This window comes from Notamacropus eugenii, chromosome 5 (assembly GCF_028372415.1).
Source record: "Notamacropus eugenii isolate mMacEug1 chromosome 5, mMacEug1.pri_v2, whole genome shotgun sequence".
Classification (NCBI taxonomy): Eukaryota; Metazoa; Chordata; class Mammalia; order Diprotodontia; family Macropodidae; genus Notamacropus; species Notamacropus eugenii.
In genome coordinates this window covers 439,033,817-439,055,743 of record NC_092876.1, presented here as the reverse complement: position 1 = coordinate 439,055,743, position 21,927 = coordinate 439,033,817, and the positions used below count along the sequence as shown (strand labels likewise).

At 35.1% G+C, this 21,927-nt stretch overlaps 1 protein-coding gene across 3 annotated transcripts in view; it reads right to left on the bottom strand.

Annotated features, from left to right (window-relative positions):
* CFAP47 (cilia and flagella associated protein 47) overlaps positions 1-21,927 on the bottom strand; it is a 917,896-nt gene that overhangs the window by 85,023 nt on the left and 810,946 nt on the right. For all 3 annotated transcript variants that reach the window (XM_072615192.1, XM_072615194.1, XM_072615193.1), the window contains one exon: positions 3,505-3,676. In XM_072615192.1, the coding sequence (XP_072471293.1) occupies positions 3,505-3,676 (172 nt within the window). The remainder of the gene's footprint in view (positions 1-3,504; positions 3,677-21,927) is intronic.

Below are 21,927 nucleotides of genomic sequence, written 5' to 3'. Positions count from 1 at the left end.
ACATGATTCTGGACAAGACATTTAACCTCTCTTGGCTTCCTCATCTATAAAATAAATTGCTTATCTATCTCACGGAGTTTCTGTGAATGTAAAATAAGACAAAAGTAAATAAAATATAATATAACTATGAAATGGCATTTAAGCTACTGACATCACAATGATTATTGCTGAAGTTCTGTGGAATTCATGTGATACCTAGGCTACAAAGAAAGCTGGCAGGCTATTATCAATGAATGATCGAGCTATCTCTAATCTTACTGAAAGAGCTTCAACCAAAAGGTAGGATCTGTAATCGTTGTTAAGGTGGTTGTCTGTCATTTGTGTTAGTGGGAGATATATGGTATAATAGTGACAAAAAAAGGAATGAGCAAATGTGAATCCTGCAAGCTGGAACATGTCAAACTACCAAACAACAAATGTTTGTATACACACACACACACACACACACACACATCAGCTTCCCAAATATGTAATAATCATGACAATAATAACTAGTAAGAATAACTTTTATGCCTATTATGTGCCAGATACTTTGCTAAGTACTTTACATCTATGATCTCATTTTTTCCTCACAACAACTCTGGGAAGTGGGTACTTTTGTAATCACCATTTTAGAACTGAGGAAACTGAAGTTAAATGTCTCACCCTTGGTAGAAAAGCTAATGCCTGAGGTCACATTTGAATTCAGGTCTTCCTACTGCAAACCAGCTGCCTTTTAGTCTTTTTTTTTTTATCCACAAAGAATGACAAATCCAAGATTTCTATTTTATTCACAATGGAATTAATATTTTTCCAGGACTATTCTTTCCCCTTTTGGCCTCATCCACTTATAACCACTGCTCCCCTTACCTATCACTAAGGAAGCAAATCTCGTCATACAAAAAGCACTGTGAAAATGAAATGAAACAAAAGGAGGAAGAAAAAGTCAAGTGTACTAAATCTATTTTTATCTTCCAAATGTTTTTGATCTACCGCATTTGACAAAGTTGATGACTTTCTTGAATTTCCTTTTTTTCTTTTCTCTTTGTTTTCAGGATACCACTCTCTCCTGGTTTTTCTCCTATCTGTATAACCATTCTTGCAGCATCCTCATCCAGAAGGTTCTCTCACAGACCCTGTTATCTTATCCCTCTATATTTCTACACTTTGTGATTTCATCAGCTCCTATGGCTTTAATTACCACCTCTATACCACCTTTGATGATTCTCAAATGTACCAATCCTGCCAAAACTTCTCTGCTGACCTCCCATCTTGAATTTCTAATTGTTTTTCAGACCTCTCAAACTGGATATCCAGTAGACATTTTAAATTCACCATGGCCAATATAGAACTCAGTATCTTCTCTATGCCCCACCCTCTATATCTTTCCTTATTATTGAAGACAGTAACATCATTCTTCCAGTCCTTCAGGCTCACAACCTAGGAATCATCTTGCACTCCTCACTATCTCTCACTCCTGTCTCCAATCTGGTGCCAAGGTCTATTGATTTCACCTTTGCAACACTTCATGAATTTGCCCCCTACTCTCCTCTGCTACCACGTTGGTGCAGGCCCTTATCATTTAGTCCCTGGATTATTTTAATAGCCTGCTGGTGTGTTTGCCTGCCTCATGTCTCTCCCCACTCCAATCCATTCTCCTTTTAGCCACTGAACTCATGTTCCTAAAGTCTAGGTCTGACCATGTCATCCTTCAACCCAATAAACTCCAGTGACTCACTATTGCCTCCAGAAATAAACACAAAACGCTCTGTTTAGCATTCACAGACTTCCACAATCTAACCCTCTCCTTCCTTTCTAGTTGTCTTACACCTCACTCCCCAATACATACACCCATCTAGTAACACTAGCCTCCTGTCCCATTGCCATCTTTTGGTTCCAGGCATTTTCTCTTACTGTCTTTCTTGCCTGGAATGCTCTCCCTCTTCTGCTTGGATTACTGATTTCCATGGACTCCATTAAGTCCATTCCATGGACTTATGCTCTTAATTCCAATGTTTTCCCTATGATAATTATTTCCTATTCATTCTGTATATAGCTTGCTTTGTATATGTGTCTTTGCATGTTGTCTCTCACATTAGATTGTAAACTCCTTGAAAGCAAGACTATTTTTTGTCTCATTTTGTATTCCCAACATTAAGCAGAGTGAATGGAAAATCTAGGGGCTTAAAAACAGTGATTGATTGATAGAAGTATCTACTATGTGCCTGGCAATGTAATAAGTGCTGAGGATACAAAAAGAGGCAAAAGAGAGTCCCTACCTTCAAGGAGCTTACAATCTAAGGGAGGAATAAACCAACAATATTAACTGATTGATCCAGCTCACTTCATTTTTGTAGTACAACTACGTGTATTTTAAAGTTTTGGGTATACACACACACACATATATACATATACATATATATGTACATATATACACATATATGTACATATATATCAAAATCATTCAAATTTACTTTAAAACCTATTGTGTATTCTCTATATAACTTCTTCCACTAGGCTTTGACATAGAGAATTTACAAAATTTTTATGACTTTAAGAGACATTTGAAATGCTGTGCAAATGATAACCCATAGGATGTGCTCAAGAAATGCTAAATTTGAATTAAGCTTGGCTTATTGAACAAGTCACATTTCTTGCCTTCATCTCACTATTTCAAACTTATAAAGTTATGGTATTAGACTAGATGATCACTAAAGTCATTTTTCAGTTCTGAATTCTCTGAGCCTAGATCTTGATAGCTGCCAGAGTGGCTGTGCCTACACAGGGCACTAGAAAAGCTAAAGATAGTGTTAATTCACAGTAGAAGGAAGCTCAAGGTAGGAGCCATAGAGAAAAACAAAATGGAAAGGTTTTCTTTTTAGCTGGAACTATTTTAACTATTGCCTTATGAAAAGGACTGAAAATTTCTGTAAAAGGACTTTGTTGAACCAAATGGGGTGGAACTGTTTATTTAGACATGAAATTATATACTATTATAATTGGAATTTTGATGAATAAGGTAAATATACAGTGATTTCAATATTTCTTTAATTCTAAGAGATTAAGGAGATTAGTTATATTAATCTGGGAGATTAATATATGTACAGCATTGAATAAAAAACTATTGGGAAATGAGGTTTCTCCTGTTTATAAAATAAATGATATTGGATTGTGGGATTTCTGAGCTTTGTTAAAAATTTTACTAACTAACGAGGAAATATACAAACATACCCCTGTATTAACTTAGAAAACAAGGTAATATTAAATAAATAGTGTCAAAAGTCAAACAGCAGACTGAGGGGTTCTTACATAAATGAGTTGGAAATACCCCATAAACCTTACCATACCATGCCCCTACATATAGCACATTGAAGGGAGAGTTGTTGTAATGCTTAAAACTCATTTTAAGTACATGTAACAATTTATGCCATCCCAACAGTTAACTCACAAGAACAAGGAAATGTCATGTATTTTTGAAATATTCATCATTTTTATTCTTTAAAGTCAAATAGAGAATAGACTTACCTTATTGGTTTCTTTGGTGCAAAGACCATATTGAAGACTAGTGATACAAGCCCCTTTTCTATATTTCGTTCTTTACTGGTCAGATACAATGCAACACAAGATTCCAAGCTAGATTTCATGAGATCAGATTCAAACTGAATTTCATACTGAAATTCATGAACTTGAGGCAAATCTAGAAAAAGTGAGACCAACCAATTCTGTTCAGTGAATATTATTTCAGAAGCTACTTTGTGTTCAGCACTATACAATGGTGGCAGAGGGAGGGTATAGCTTACAAAGCAAGGAGAAATATTCAATCTTAGTGACCTAATTGGAGCAGTCAAGATTTAAATCACATATACATATACGTAAATTTATCATTCATTGCTATTACGTTATTTCAGTTGTAGCCCCATGTTGTAGCTGTTGTTGGCAAATAAACTAGAATGATTTGCCATTTTCTTCTCTAGCTCATTTTCAGATGAGGAAATTGAGGCAAGCAGAGTTAAGTGCCTTGCCCTAGGTCACACAGCTAGTAAATATCTGTAGCCATATTTGAACTTAGGTCCTCTTGACTCTAGGATTGTTGATCTATCTATCCAGTGCACCACTCAGCTGACCCATATGTGCCCATACGTAGGATCACATACCAAGATTTGTATGGTCATGTGTTGATATTTTCTCAATTTTCCTGTAACCATATATTATCATTATAGCATTATTATAAAGCACATTGGTTTACAAAGATAATTTATTATGATTACTATAATGTTTTTACATACTTGATCTCATCAACGTTAACGATAATAGCTAATGTTCACACAGTACTTTAATCTTAAAAAGGACTTGAGGTATATCACCTCATTTGATTTTCATCAAAACCTTGAGAAGTAAATAGGATTGTGATCCCCATTTGAAGAATTCCCAACAACAAACCCCACTTTTTAATACAAATTAAGGACTGTCTTGCTTTTCCATGCCACTTTTAAAATTAGGGTAATAATATATTATTTGTTCAAATACAACAATATTACTTACCTTGAATATTTTATATATGTGTGTGTATTTCTGTATGTAAAGCTAGCTGTGTGTAAAGTAATGATCCTAGTCGGATCATGATGAAAGGCAGCTTGGTGTAATAAATAGAGGTTCTGTTTCAAATCACATTTCTAAGTCCTAACTCTGATATGTAAAAATGTGTGACCGTAGGTAAGTTCCTTAACCTCTTTGTGGGTAGGCAATTTTATTTAGGCTATAAATTATAAGGTACTTTAAGAAAAGCACAGTTTCATTTCTGTCTTTATACCTTAAACATCCGCTTCAGTGCCTGGCACCTAGGAGGCATTTAATAAATTCTCACTGGTGGTTGAATAATAATTGATATGTAGATTTGAGAGATATCTGCCCTCAGAGGATCACTGAATTGTTGGGAACTGAAGGAATCAGCAAGAAAATGTATATAAAAAGAAAAGAGAAGGCAAAGCTGAAGAAGAAAAAAAGAGAACTAGAGCAAGAAGAACAAGAAGACACTTAACCTTGTTTGCCTCAGTTTCCTCATCTGTAAAATGAACTGAAGAAGGAACTGGCAAAACACTCTAGTATTTATTTGCCAGTAAAAGCCAAAACGAAGTCATGACGAGTTGGACACAAGTGAAAACGAGTTGGATACAAATGAAAATTATAAATATTATTTTTTCCCTCCACAATTCACCCTGGATAGGTCAGCATTATTATTATCTCTGTTTTATACATGAAAAAAAAAACAAAAACTGAGGCTGAGACACATTAAATGACTTGGCCAGAACCACACAGCTAGTGTCTGAGGCCAGATTTGAACCAGGTATTCCTGGCTCTTAGTCCAAAGTTCTATCTACCATGTCACCTTGCTAAAAAGTATAGTGTTATTAAATTCTAGAAAGAAGATATGTTATTGTCCAGTATAATAACTGCTGATATATATATGTAGCACTATAAGATCTATAAAGTGATTAATATAAAATATCTTTACTGATTTTCATAATAACCATATGTGGTACATTGTAATTCTTTTTACAGATGAGGAAACTAAGCCATAGAGGAGGCATCTGAATCCCAGATTCTCCTGATTTCAGATCCACTTTTCATTATTCCCTGGTGATCTCTTTGTCAATTTCAGTTCTCATTAAAGAAACTAAAATATAGATTGGCTATAAATATGACAGGAGTTAGATTTCATTGTTACTCATGAAATGTCATTAGCAGAACGAGAATAAACACATGCTCTTTTCTGAATTTTTCCTTAACATCCTCTCCTCTCTCTCTCATTTCACAAAAGAAAAAAGAAAGCACCCAAGAATTTCTCTAGGGAGCAAAGTTTAGCTCACATTTAAATTTTCCTCTACCATCTTCTCTCCCCATGTTACCTTTCCCTTCAGGATCTAGTTCAAGTCTCACCTCTTTTAGGAGGTCAACCCTAAGCTATCCTGCCTACATTGTAGTGAGACTAATCACAAGTCCTTTAATTATATATTTGGTAAAGCCTGCCTTACATGTATATGAGATGTCACTGAGTAGACAATAAGCTTCTTGAGAATAGACACATTTTTAAACATCTTATTCTAACAGCACTAATTGTAAAGTGTAGTTTCTAATAAAATTTTTGAGTGACAGAATGTTTGAAACAGGAAGAATCTAGAATGCAATAAACTTTTAATTGTTATTATTATATTAGACAAGTTTGGACATAAATGTACAACAGTGATTTTGGTCGAGTTTAATGTTTTTGTTTTTGTTTTTTGTTTTGTCCATTAACTATATTATGTCACAGATATATGTTAGATGACTCAGTTTTAAAAGTAATAGAAATTCTGTTACTTTACTTTTTTTTTCAAGTTTTCTAAAAATCAATCAATCAATTAACAAGTATCAACATTGTAACCAAATGAAAACAGGTAAGGAAATTTCACAGAACATATAATGTTAGTGCTGAAAGATAATTTTGACTGCCTGGTCTACTAGGAATTTACAGTCTCTGTAGGGCATTAAAGATTAAAACTCCTGAAAGGATTAAGGTGGAAAATGATCTATAGAAATGCAAATTAAATACAACTGCTTAATTTGAGGAAGACCTTCAGTGAGTAAAACTACAAGTTACCACTGAATCTTTAACTTAAATGAGTTGCAAGAACAGGACAGTAAGAGACCCCCACAGGAGAATATTCATTATCACTATTATTATTCAGTATTATACTAGAAATGCAAGCAATAGCAATAAAACAAGAAAAAGAAATTGAAGGAATTAGAATAGGAAATGAGAAACAAAAGTATCATTGTGCATATGATATGATGGTATACCCAGAGCACTGTAACAAATCAAGTAAAAAATTGGAAACAATAATTTTAGAAAATAAAATAAACTTACAGGAGTACAATATAAAAGGAAACAAAATAAACATACAAATCATCAACATTTCTAAATATTAGCAACAATACCCAGCAGGAAGAGATAAAATAAGAAATTCCATCTAAAATGACTAAAAAAAGTATAAAATATTTGCCAACCCATTCCCAGAAATTATATGAAAACAACTGCAAAAGACTTTTTCACATAAAGACTGAATAAACCAACTGGAGAAATATTAATTTCTCATGAGTAGGTAGAAGCAGTATATTAAAAATGACAACTTTACCTAAATTAATTTATTAACTCTGTACCATTCTAATCAAACTACCCAATAATTATTTTTACAGAACTAGAAAAAATCATCTGAAAAAAAATAAAACAGCACATTGACTATACTAAGGGAATCAATGAAACAAAATGTGAAGTGAGATACCCTAGCAATACCAAATTTCAAAATATATTATAAATCAGTAATCATGAAAATAATCAGTACTAGATAAGAAACAGAGTGGTTGATCAGTGGAATAAATTAAGTACACAATATGAAGAAGTAAATTATCATTTGACAAACCTGAAAGATAGGGACAAGAACTCACTATTTAACAAACCTTGCAATGAAAACTAGAAATTAGTCTGGCAAAAACTAGGCACAGACCAACATCTCACACCATATAACAAGATGAGGCCAAAATATGTGCATAATTTAGACATAAAAGGTAATATCATAAGCAAATTGGAAGAGCATGGGAAAAAATATCTTTCAGAATCTATGAATATTAGAAAATCAAACAAGAGATAGAGAAGATCTGGATAATTTTGGATTAGATGAAGTTAAAAAGGTTTCACACAAACAAAACATATTCAGTCAAAATTGAAAAGGAAAACAGGAACCTGGAAGATTTTATAGCATTTCACTAATAAAGGTCATATTTCTCAAATATATAGAGAACTGAGGTAAGTTTATAAAAAACAAGAGCCATTTCTTAATTGTTAAATGGTCAAACTATTTTAACAGTTTTCAAGAAAAAAAAAGAATCAAAGCTAGCAATAGTGATATGAGAAATTCCCTAAATAACTAATAATTAGAGAAGTATAAATTAAAAGATCTCTGAATATACTACCTCTGTTGGGATTGGAAGCTCAATTCCGTGTGGACAGTCTCGGGCGGGTAAAAGTGGGACTTCTAAATCTTAGAGTCTTACGAGGCCCTCCATGAACAGCGGGGGTTCGAGAACGTTAGACTGAGCTAGCTCGGCTAGCTCGGGTATTTCCGCCTCTCCCCCGGAGATACCTGATGGGTGGAGTCTCCCTGCCCTCGAGGTCGTCCCGGATTGGAGCACACCTAGTTACCTAACAGCACGGTATTGAGATGCAAACTATGCTGCTGGAGAGTTAAGTAGGATTGAGGAAGCCTGAAAGCTCTCTTAGCACGTGAGGAGCCAAGAGGACAGTAGGCTCCGCTTCTCTTCTCTTCTCTCTCCCCTCCCCCTCTCTCCCCGCTTGTACTTCTACTTCCAATCCCTTAAGCTTAGCCTCCTTAGGAAATCTCCCCCTCTTCCTCCTAAGGAAGACCCCCCTGCATTTGTAACCCAGACCCTGAAATAAAGCTCAACCCCTGTTTGACTCTGGAACGTCCTTTCTCTCATACGTGCATCCGGCGTGGTCAGCCGAAGACCTCGGAGGTGAGGTAGGAAAGACTCGGGTAGCCCAATACAGGCCTCTAGGCTTGGCACTACCTCAAACTTATCAGAATGCCTAACATAAGAGAAAGAAAATGGCAAATCCTAGAGAGAACATGGAAAAATATTTACTACACCTATGCAAATTCAGGAGAACAATTTGGAACTATTTCCAAAGGGCTATAAAATCGTTCATACCCTTTGACCCAGCAATAAACCAGTACTAGTTTTCAATCCTAAAGAAATCTAAGAAAATGAAAAACAACCTTCATGTACAAAAATATAGCATCTTTTTGTGGTGGCAAAGAATTAGAAGTTAAAAGAATGTGCATCATTTGGGGAATGGTTAAGAAGTTGTGAGACATGATTTTGACTGGAAACTATCATGCTATAAGAAATGATGAGCAGGATAGTTTCAGAAAAACCTTGGAAGACATACGAACTGATGCAAAGTGAAACCAAGAGAGCATGGCACACAGTAACTGCAATATTATGGTGATCAAATATGAAGGACTTAACTACACTGATCATTACAATAATCCATGATAATTCCAAAGGTTCATGATGACAAATTCTATCCATCTTCAGAGAGTCAATTGAAGAATGTAGTTTGAAGCATATTATTTCACTTTATCTTTCTTGCTGTCATTTTGCAACACTAATAATATTGAAATATACTTTACATGACTTTGTATGTATAATGCATATCAATCATATCGCCTGTCTTCCCAATGGGTAGTCATAAGGATGGAAAGGGAGAGAGAATTTGGCATTCCTCCTTTTTTTAATGTTTATGCCCTTAAATTTCTAGGCCAGGGTAATTTTTTAAAAGGTAAAATTAAAATTTGAATATAATCTTATTCAGACCCCTTTTTATCGATGGGAAAAGAAAATAAGCATTTATTAATCACTTACTATGTGGCAATTACTTTACTTAGAGTTTTACAGATATCTCATTTGATCTTTGCAAAAATATTTGAGAGAAGGTGCTATGTTATAGCAACAATTATTCTTACCCCTGTTTTATAGTTGAGAAAACTTAAACAGACAGTGGTTAAATGACATGTTCAGGGTCACACAGCTAGTAAGTAAGTGGCTGAGGTGAAAATCTGAATATAGATTTTCCTGATTCTAGGTCCAGGGTTCTCCCTAGCTGCCTAGATGAACTATTCCTCAGCTAGGCATCAATTCATAGAGATCTTCATAGTTTCCTTTGAAACCATGAATTTCATAGTTTCTTATAGTGAAATAATATTTCAGATAAGCAAAGATATTTGTTACAAAACCAAAAACAGAATAAGGTCTTCCTTTGTCCAGTCCAGTATTGTTCCCACCACACTATTTGTTCTTTACTCCTCCCATTAAAAGTTCAAGACTTTCAAAATGGAAAGAACTTCTAATGAGATCTTTAAAATGATCAATTCATTTTAATACCAGGATAAAGCATTTAGGTCACTACTAAAAAAAGAGACAGTACTCACACAGATACTTGGTTGCATATAGAATTTCCCTTTTTGTAAAAATGGGGAAAAAAAAAAGCTTTTATTCACTTACTATGTGTCTAGCACCACGACAAACTCTGTGGGGGTGGGGCATGCAAAACATAGTACCTGTCCACAAGGAATGGTCCTGATGGTCTTTGATTAGGAAATATTTAACAAAATAAATAAAAATATTATACAACACAGATGATGTTATATGTCATTTGCTAAGTCAATATGCAGCCAACAGGATGCTTATGTTCAGTAACCTATTTCTATCTGAATTTTACACTATTTACCTAGATTTCCCCCTATATTCCTCCCCTTTCCTCCTCCCAGAAAACTACCCTTCTTAAGTAAGGAAGTTTAAAAAAAAAATAAAAAAGAGGAATCCTAGAAAAAAATTAATAAGAACCTATCAGCATATTGTGAAAATCTGACATTTATGCAATATTCCACATACACAGACTGAGACACATTGAGTTTTTGTGGTGGTAGATCTTTCCATTTACATTATTGTACTCATTGTTTATTTCGCTTTGCATGTTTTTGATGCTTCTCTGAACTCATTATTTCTGTCATTTCTTAGGTCCCAGTAATATTCCATTACACTCATGTACCAAAATTTGTTTAGCCCTTTTCCAATCAATAGTCATATAGGTTTTTTTTAGTTATTTGATATTAAAACAAGAAATGTTATAAATGTTTTATTATATACAAGACCTTTCGATCATTAATGTCTTGGGGGATTTATACCTTGCAGTGGGATCTCCTTGACAAAGTTTAGGGGTATTGTAGTAATTTTCATTGTGTGTGATAATTTAACTATGCTGGTGGAGGGGTGGAGGGTATGCTTATAGGATATAGGAATTGTAATTTCATTGTTATAGAGAACTGTCCTGATGAGACAACTACCAGATGAATCAATATCCTCAACCACTGAAGGTCAGGGCCTTCTCTGTGAATCGAGTTCAATTCTGACCTCTGATACTTACTAGCTGTGCGACCCTGGGCAAATCACTTAGCCCTGTTTTCCTTAGTTTCCTCATCCATAAAATGAACTAGAGAAGGAAGTAGCAAATCACTCCGGTATTTTTGCCAAGAAAACCCCAACTGGCGTCATGAAGAGTTGGATAGGACTAAAATGACTGAATAACAATTTTGTTAACTGATTATTACACTTTCAGAGTTCTGGAGGTATCCTTCTGAAGCTTCAAATGCCATCTTATAGCAACCTCCCCTGATTTACTGACCATTATCTGTTGAATCAGCTAACTTCCATTAGTTTTTAGATAATGGAATTACTGCGAGGGGAGAGCAAGAACAGTAATCATAACCCCAACAAAAATAACAACAAAACATTTCACCAACCCAGGGCCACCTTCTCCCTTTGGACAAGTTCTTAAAGTTACTCAAGAAAATGGGATCAAATGTGAAGCACAATGTAGTAAATCCCATGTGTAGGGAAAGCCTGTGGCAAAGAAGCAGGTCACCATGGGTATCCCGCAGGGCTCTGTTGTAGACCTTGTCTTTTCTTTCTCTATACTATTTCACCTGATGATCTCATCAGCTACCATGGATTCAATTATCATCTCTGTTCTGATGAATCATATCTACTTAGTTGCCCTTCACATCTCTCTGCATATCTAGTTTTATGTCTCCAAAGGCCTATTAGACATCTTGAACGGACATCTTAAACTCAGCATATTCAAACTGAACTCATCATTTTCCACCCTCCACAGCCCTTCCTTCATCCTTCCATCCCTGATGTAAATCTATTTCTCTTCTGCTTTTTGTAGTTAAATTCCTCAAAAAGGCCATCTTCACTTCTACTCTCTCGCTCTTCACAATCTACTTAACCCTTTATACTCTGGCTACTAACATTATCATTCCATTGTAACTCCTCTCTCCAAAGTGACGAATGACCTCTTGGTTACCAAATCCAATGGTCTTTTCTCCATCTTCATTCCCCTTGACTTCTCCATAGTCTTTGACACTATTGATGACTCCTCCTTGATATTCTCTCATCTCTGGGTTTTCAGGACACTACTGTCTCCTGTTCTTTTACCTATTTAACCACCTCTTCTCTATATCTTTCAGTAGATTCTCCTCCAGATCATACCCTTTAATCATTCTGTCTTGGTTTCTCTTCTTTTCTCCAACTATACTCCTACACTTGGTACTCTAATCAGCTATAATGAATTTAATTGCCACCTCAGTGTAGATGATTCTTAAATCTGCTTTTCTTGCCCCAAAGTTTTTGCTGACTTCTAATTTCATATATCTACAGCTATCTTTCAAATATCTTGATTTGAATGGCCAATAAATATCTTAAACTCAATATGTGCAAAACAGAACTTATTTATTTTCCTTATTACCGGAAAGGGTAGCTCCATCCTACCAGTCCCTCAGACTTGAAACCTGGGAGTCATTCTGGATTTCTCAATATTATTTCCAAGAATTGTCAATTCTATCAGTATCATTTCTCAAGGATGTTGCTAACTGTCTCAATAGAGCACTGGACCAAGAATAAAAAATAATAAGACCTGAGTTCAAATCCAGCCTCACTCACTAAGTATTTTCTCGGACACTCATTAGCTAATGTGACTCTGGACAAGTCACTTAATTTAATCCACTGACGTAAGAAAATGGCAAACTACTCAAGTATCTTTCCCAAGAAAATCTCAGAGAGAGTATGGTCCATGGGGTCATGAAGAAACAGAAGCAACAATCGCAGTAACATTTCTAGACCATGACCCTTTGTCTCATCAGACACTGAGACTACATTAATGCAGGTCTTCATCCCCTCATGCCTTTATTACTACAATAGCTTGCTGGAGGGTGTGCCTGTCTCAAGTGCCTCCCTATGCCAATTCATCCTCCATTCAGACACTGAAGTGATTTTCATAAAGAGCAAGTCTGACTCTATTATGTCCCTATTTACTAATCTCTAGTGTTTGTGCTAATTTTGACCTAACAATTAACACCAAGAAAACACAAGAGCTCCACAACACCATCCATATATAGAATCTTCAGTTACTGCAAATGGAGAAGTTTTGAATGTTGTGGATAAATTTATTCTCCTTGATAGTGTACTTTCCAGGGATGTATACACATTGGTAATGAGGGGGATGCACACATTTCAAGAGCTAGTTCAGTGTTTGGGAGACTTTGAAGGAAAATATGGGAGAGAAGAGGTGTTAGACTGACAAAACTAAAGATCTACAGAGCTCTTGTGCCTATATCATTGCTGTATGCTTGTGAAACCTGGACACAGCACTCCATTGAAACACTTAGCTGCCTCCTTGAGAAATGTTATAAAGGTGGAATTGACAAGTCTTTGAAATAGCTTTGATATAGTAGATGAGGGATATTGAAGAATCCAGAATGACTCCCGCGTTTCAAGTGAAAGCACCATGCCAGGAAACTGAGTCACTTCCATTTGAATTGTCTTAGTTAGAAAGATTCTGAAGATCACCTGGTAGGATAAGGTACCAGACACTCAGGTCCTTTCTCCAAATAAACTGCCAAGCATTCAAACTATGCTTCAAAGTGTGCAACTCCAATGAGCCAGCCACATCACTAGAATGCAAAAGGCGTGCTTGCCAAAAAAAGACTTTTATGGAGAACTTATGTAGGGCAAACATTTCATATGGTGATCAGAAATACAAGGGCACTCTCAAGGTCTCTCTTAAGAATTTTGGAATTTATTGCGTGCAAGTGACACACTATCACACAACCACCCAGCATGGTGTATCCACATCAGAGAAGGTGCTGTACTCTATGAGAAAAGCAGAATTGAAATTACTCAAAAAACAAAAAACAAAAAACCAACATGCACAAATTTAGAGAATCTACACCAAATGTTCACATGGACTATCTGTGCCCAATATTCCAAGATTCTGTTGGTCAGATCAGCCACAACCAAATACACTGAAACTTGACTCTAACCCAGTGAAGTCATTTTGGTCCTCTTGGAGAATGAAGGACAACAAATAACCATGCTAATCTCCACTGGCTTCTTATTGCCTCCAGGAATAAAATATAAAATGTTCCATTTGCCATTCAAAGTCCACTTTAACCTTATCCCTTCCTACTTTTCCATCCTTTTCCCCCCTCATACAACTTATTTAGAAAGTACTTTTCTACTTTTTAAATGAGAAAGAGAGAGAGAGGGAGGGAGGGAGGGAGGGAGAGAGACTTTATACATTGGACCATAAATTTATGGTCTAACACCTGAGTGAATAACAAAGAGAATATAAGATCCTGCTATATTTATGATTCATTGATTTAGGAAAACATTTGACTTTGTAGAGCAAATTACAGCCTTTAATCCCGTTCTCGGACAACTTATCTTCCATGTGTACAACACAATCATAACTAAAAGAATATGGAGCGTCTCTCTGGAGGACTGCCAGATTCCTACAACAGTGCAGTGGGAAGAGATTCACTCACTGGGGAGGAAGCACTTGAACATCCTGTTTCTGGATGCTAGGCATGAAGCAAATGAATGACTGTGAGGCAGGAGGTTTTGAAAATGACGCTAGGTAAAAGATGAGAATAGAGGAAGGGGAATGGCCATGACTGGTGGAAGGAAGAGAAGGAAAAGGGAGATTTTCTCCATGGTTAGAGAATTCCTTCACTTCCTGTGCTATCAGACTTGATTTCAAAGAAACAGCTACCATACCAGAGCAACAAGTACTGAATACCTTTACAGGAGAGCAGGTGATTCTTCTCTTGTCATGTTTAAGATAGTAAAGATGGTAAAACTGATCCTAAGCATTTTCTTTACTTCCCTGAATAAAATACTGCATTATTAAAAGTAGCTGACTGATTAAAGAGTGGGTTTGAAGTTGTAGTCATATGAAGAGTAAAATGTCAATTGTTCTGGGAAATGGGAATTAAAAGTGTTTGCTATTCCAGTCGTTTCCTGATATTTATCGCTGATTTTTAAGTAAGTTATCCTCTTTTAGTCTATGACATTGTAATGGATGAATTAGAAACATTTAATCTTTTCAGTGAAAATTCAAGGTGAGAAATGTTGACCAAGAGGATCAAGATGTTTCACTGTTAACCCAAAACTTGTTGTGATAAACTGAATGCACAGGAGCACAGTGCTGATACACATGGAATAATCCATTTCAGAGGCAATTAGGGTCACAACTTAGGCCATATATTTAAAGCTTGATGGTCTAGTCTAAAGTAGGGAATCAGGGTAAAAAGAGATGTGCCTTCTCCAGTATCACACAGGTGGAAAAATTGGAATTTAATTAAGAGCCTCTGACTTCAAATATAGGGTCCTTTTAAACATGATACCACTTGTGAAAGCAAAATAATAGTAATAATTCAATATTATTGACAAAACACCTAATCTAATACAATGAGATATATGTTTGCCATAGGTATGTTTGCATACTTTAGAAGATGGTCTCTAGAAATTCTAAACAAGGAACATATTCCCTAAAAATTCTAAACAAGAAAGATATAGAAAAGTTCTTCCAATATTCCATATCACCTTCAGAATTATAATTGTTTCAAAACCCAGACCATTATGATGTCTCTTCTGTGAAAACTACGTGAAGAAAAGGTATTGTTTTTAGCAGCCACACCAAAAATTTATTAAAACATATGCTATGCAATCAGTACAGCTGAGAATTGAGTGGAGCTACAAAAAGATAAGGCTGAACTTCATTTGGGAAATTGTACAGTGAGTATTACAATTTGAAGGAACAACTTCTAATATAAATGATATTTCATGAGACAAAGAATTTTTGCAAGTGAGTTCAATAAAACATAAGCTACGCATACTACATATTTGCAAATCAGTTCAGACATAACTACCCCTGCTTAGCTTGTTGAGGGTTAAATCAAAAATATACGTTAAAGAATGTAGAGTACAGATTCAGCAAGGCTAGAAAAATAGATTGAAGTAAGGTTATAGCGAACCTTAAATATAAAACAGACACATCTATATTTGATCCTAGAAATACTAGGGAACTATGAGTAAACTAGTCTTCCTTACCTGAGGTCTATGAACTTATTTTTAAAAATATGTTTATTATTGTAATTCAGTATAATTGCCTTTCTCTTTAATGCTTTATACCTTATGTATGCATTTAAAAATATTCTGAGATGGGGGTTCATAGGTTTCACCAGACTGCCAGAAAAGTCTGACACAAAAAGACACTAAAGAACCAAGAATGTTTGTTTCTCTATTTCTTTTAGTGACTTTATTGATGACAGACATAATTATCTCTCTACTACAGGAAAATCACCAGCAACTTTGAAGAAGATGGATTTGCAACGTAGAGACTTGAGTTAGGGCAAACAATTGGGAAGCTATGGTATGTCTTTGAGGGAGAATTCATAAGTCTTGACAATATATTGTTTATATGAGGCAAAAATAAGTTTGAGGTAAATGAAAATAAGTCTTAGACTGAGAACTCAGGTGACAGAAGGGATGGCATTGCCCTTGCACTGAAGCATAAATGCCTTGTTTGCTCTGTCCAGAAAAAATTGTGAACCTTAGGGAAAGAGTTTCACTAATAGCTGATATGTAGGAAAACCATGAATTCTTTTGATAATAAATATTCCTTCACTTAGAAACAACTCTCACATTATTCCTAATGATGTACTTTTTACCTTCTAGTTAGGAGCAGTAAAATTTCATTTTAGCAGTATACTGTCAAAAGAGAATTCGGTGGACATCGGGCTGAGTATGACGTCAAAATCCAAGGTAGAACTATCTTTAGACTAAATTAAGTAGGGATGAACACTTTGACCTCTTCAGATTAAAAGAAAAAGTAAGTAATGCCAATGTTAGCTACTTTCAAGGTGTTTTTCAGGGAAAAGAAGGAGAGAATGCTTGATTGACCTGGCTCTCCAAAGAATAGGTACAGTACAATTTATCCACTAAATACATCTCTGCTTGTACTGAACAGTAGTGTCATGACTGATGCAGCTGCTGCTGCTACTACTAGTACTACTACTGCTACTATTACTACTACCACTACTACTACTACTAATAGTAATAATAATAATAAGGATGTTAAATAAGTTCTGGGGTTACAGGAAATCTCCCCATCTATTAGTTAAGGCAAAAGTTCACAAATTTTCTCAATTCTCAGTGTCCTTAGGCAATATTATCCTGACACCTCTAGGAAAAACAAACAATCTAAGAAATTTACCAGTTCCATCTATTCAGTATTTAAGGTCTAAGCAACTTAATAAGTATTTATATCCTACCTATTTAGCCATGTGAAAAAATATATTAATTGAAAGAAAAATATATATTTCATTCTTAAATAATGAGATGTGTGAATCTGTTGGTCGTTGTATGACTTTTTATTTATTTTTTTGATTACCTTCTCCTTAAAGCTGCCCCTCCAAATTCTTCCCATTTTCTAGTGAGGACCTCCCTTAATTCCCTCCCCACCACCCTAACCTGAAAAATTTGGATACTTCCAAGACTTGTTAGTCCTTTTTCCACAAATTTTCCATTCCAGGGCCACTAACCCAGCTCAGGCTCCCATGCCCTTTGACCGCGCCTCACTTGGACTGCTAGAGTAGTCTTTCAATTAAATAAAATATCTTATTTTATGTTACCTGTATTTGGACACAGTAGACACCTGTTTGGACTTAGATTAGCTGCCTTGCTTTGGGCAACCTCCTTCCACACGGCTGCCAGTAGTACAATCCTAATCTGACCACATCATCTGCATTCATAAAACCTTCTGTTGTTCCCTTTGGCTTCTGGGATGGATAAACAATAATCATGTCAATAATACCTAAATGTTTAGATAGCACTGACTGTGTACCAGGCACTGGGCTAAGTGTTTTCCGGTTATTATCATTTAATACTCACAACAACCAGAAATAAGTGCTGTTGTTATCTCCGTTTACGAAACTGAGGCAAACAAGAAGCTAAATGCTAGTAAGTGTCTGAGGCTAGAACTGGACTCAGGTCTCCTGACTCCAGGCCCAGTGCTAGATCCATTGGCACTACCTAGCTGTCTATACAGATTCCTTAGCTTGGCATTTGAGGCCTTCCCAGTTAAATTACTACCTATACTTCTAACATTACTTCACATAACTGTTTCCTGAACTCTACTTTTCATCAATACTGGAATACTTCACTCGCAAGCATGTCAATTACATGACTTTTTAAACCATGAAATTCAACTAGACACTCACATTCACTTTCCATTTCAATCTAATTTTCACACCCTACTTGCTTTTTTGCCATTGCAACCACAGACAACTTATTTTCTCAAAAAATTGACATCACAAACAAGAATCTTGGAGAAGTTATGATGTTAGCCAAAGTACAAGTAAACAAAAACATATCTCACATATTCAAGAAGTCATCAAACCTAATGCTGAAACTGTCAACTACCTAAAGTTAGTATTTCTTTTAATATCCAGCAGATATCAAGTATTTTTTGTGTTTACCCCTGAAAATTTAAAATACCCCCAGTGCACAGTCTGTAAATGGGGAGTTGGTAGTATAAACTAAAAGGGCCAATATAAATCAATTCATATAATTTCCTTATTTTACACACAAGGAAACAGAGAGGTGAAGTCCCTTTCCCTCAGCACTACAGCTGAGATTTGAATGCTGGCCTTTGGACTTTAAATCCAGTGCTGTGTTTGTTCCTTGAATATAAATTTGGCATTCTAACTGAACAGAAAAAAGAGACTTTAATCTTGATTATAATGGCAATAGCACAAATAAAATTATTAAACCAGCTATCATTTTCAAAGAATTATCAGATAATATTATTGTTGTTCTGTTGAGTTGTTATCTTTGACTCTTCATGCCCTCAAGGACCATAGCATGCCAGACCTCTCTATTCTCCATCATCTCTGAAAGTCTGGGCAAATTCATTTTTGTTATTTCCATGACACTCTCCATTTCATCCTCTGCCATCCCCTCTTCCTTTTTTCTTAAAGCTTTCCCAACATAAGGGTCTTTTCAAAAGAATCCTGTCTTCTCATAATGTGGAAAAATACTTAAGCATCAGTATTTGACTTTCCAATGAATAATCTCAATTAATTTCTTTAAATATTGCTTGATTTGGTCTACTTGCTCTCCAAAGGACTTGCAAAAGTCTTCTCCAGCACCACAATTCAAAGGCATCAATTCTGCAGCAACCAGTTTGCCTTAGAGTTCAACTTTCATAGCTATATGTTGCTGTTGGAAAAGCCATAGTTTTGACCATATGGACCTTTTCTGCCAATATGATGTTTCTGCTTTTTAGTATGCTGTCCAGATTATTATTAGGACATGCTAAGGCAATTGCTACCATTGTCTTTTGAAAGGCATATGGGCATTGTAAGTGATCCCCAAGACAGAGGGAAAATTTTCCTTGATCACCTGAAAAAACATGTTAATATAAGGTTCTTTTGGATTAAGAATATTGGACTAACATTCCAAAAGTTAATCACTCAATCTGGACCAGTCAATGTCCTTGACAACTTAACACTGTGAATTAGAATTTATAGGTTCTAGGGCATTCCTCATTTAGAGTTCTCTATGTAAAGTCAGAGATATAGTCTAAAAACAATATATTTTTTCACGAAATCACATAAAATCTAAATATATAAAGAAAAAAATAACTGAAATATGGGAAAACCAAGGTGTTAGATCAATAGTTGTGGAGGACTATAAAATGTTATCTCTTTTATATCAATTATTCCTAAATTATACACAAAATTGAAATCTGAATATCAAAGAAGAAAGTAGGAAACATTAAAGAAAATTTATTGGAATGACAAATAAAGATGAGCTGTAGTTTTAAAAGATCAATAAAATAGAATTAGCTAATTTTAAACTTTATGGAAGAAAAGATAAAAATCTAATTTTCAAAAAAAATATAAGGAAGAATTTATAATGAATGAGGAGGAAATAAACAACACTGTCAGTTGTTATTAGGCCAAATTATTTGCTAACAAAACTGAAAACTTAAACAAATTCAATGGATGTTTGCAAAAGTATGAAATAAGCAGATTAAGAGCACAAGATCAAAATCTAAACAAACCAATCTTGGGGTGAGAGAGGGATTTAAGAAACCTGTGTGTGATTTCTCTAAGAAAAACACCACAGGAACACATATATTTATAATCCAATTCTAATAAATATTTAAAGAACACTTAAATCTGATAAAAAAAATTTCAGCTTGTTTTTATGTACCAAATATAATCTTAGTATCTAAATTAGGAAGGAAGAAATGAAGGAACCAAAGAATCAAGAGGGAAGGAAGAAAGGAAGGAAAGAAGGAAGAAAGGAAGGAAAGAAGGAAGAAAGGAAGGAAGGAGGGAAGGAAGGAAGGAAGGAAGGAAGGAAGGAAGGAAGGAAGGAAGGGAGGGAGAGAGGGAAGGAGGGAGGAAGGGAGGGAGGAAGGGAGGGAGGAAAGAAGGAAAAGAGAGAGAGAGAAAGAAAGAATGAAAGAAAGAAAGAAAAAAAAGAAAGAAAGAAAAAGAAAGAAACAAAGAAAAGACATTTGAAATGGTTAGGGTTTCACTCCTGAGTTACCTCACAGTAATTCTACTACTAGATAAGGTACATTCAATGCATGATGCTTTGTCCTTTCCTGTGCCCTCCCCTTAAAAAAGAAAAAAAAAATGTAAATCTTTATTGGAATTATTCTCTTTTTGCTATTGCTTCCCATTTATTCACTCTACTTTGCATCTGAAACTCTATCTAGTTTCAACTCCACAGAAAAAAATCCCTGCATCTACCCCAGTCTCCTTTTGTGTATTGTTTTCCTCCATTAGATTGTAAGCTTTCTGAAGACAGCGACTGTCTTTCTTTTCCTTTCTCAGTGCTTAGCACAGTGCTTGGCACATAGTAGGTGCTTACTTAATGTTATCTAATTGAATTAAACATTAAAAGTAGCCACTATTCAGGCATTTAATCATCTCTCGGAAAAGGATATTTTATGTGATTTTACTTGCTAGAAACTAAAATGAGATGTTTTCTTCAATGCCAAATAATTATTAACTTTTGTGTTTATGCTAAAACATTAGGATGATAATCAGTCACTGGAGTTATGCTTAGACACAGAGTGCCAGATGGCACTGAAGCACCAATTAATTATTACCCAAGACCAGTGTCACTTACATAAAGGAATTATGAAGAAATTAATAAGGAATGTTTTGTTCTTATTGTGGACATCAATACTTCTCAAAATTGCTTTTACAAGTCACTTTGCTGCCAAACTTTATTATATGATTATTTTCTAATTATTATATCATCAGGTATGCAGCTGTAGTCTTTGTTTGATTGTGTCTATGTGCTTGTCCATGAGAATGAAATGAGTATCAAATTCTGATGAATTGAACCATTTGCTAGAGTAGATCCCACATCATATAAGTCCATCAAGAATGAACAAAAAAAAAAATAATTGTTTTACCAAAAATTTCAAACTGGTCAAATTTCACAGTTATATTGACACCAAGAGCCCAGATTAACCCTTATCTGAGATTAGGTCTAGAAGAGAGGGACAGAAGAAAAATAACCTGAAGGATTCACTTCACTCACCAATAATCTGTATATTGTCTGTCTATAAATTGCTATTTTTTCCAGCAATCTTTGATATGTGATCAGTCTACAAACAACACCTTTTTTGCAATTACTTTTAAATTAAATAAATATACATAATTCCTGAAAAATGTTAAGTCAAACAGCACAAAAGAAAGATTGAAAATAATTGCTCACACAAAATATAGGTTATTATTTACCTTTTTTTTTGAAAGAAAGGAAGACTGTGTTTTAATTTCAACAATATAGTACCAAAATTTTCTCTGGATTCAGTCCTACTGACAACTTTTAATGTTTTCAGTTGACATTGGCTAGGTAATGTCTCCAGTCTCAATAGAAAGTGAAATCTATTGTTGTGTT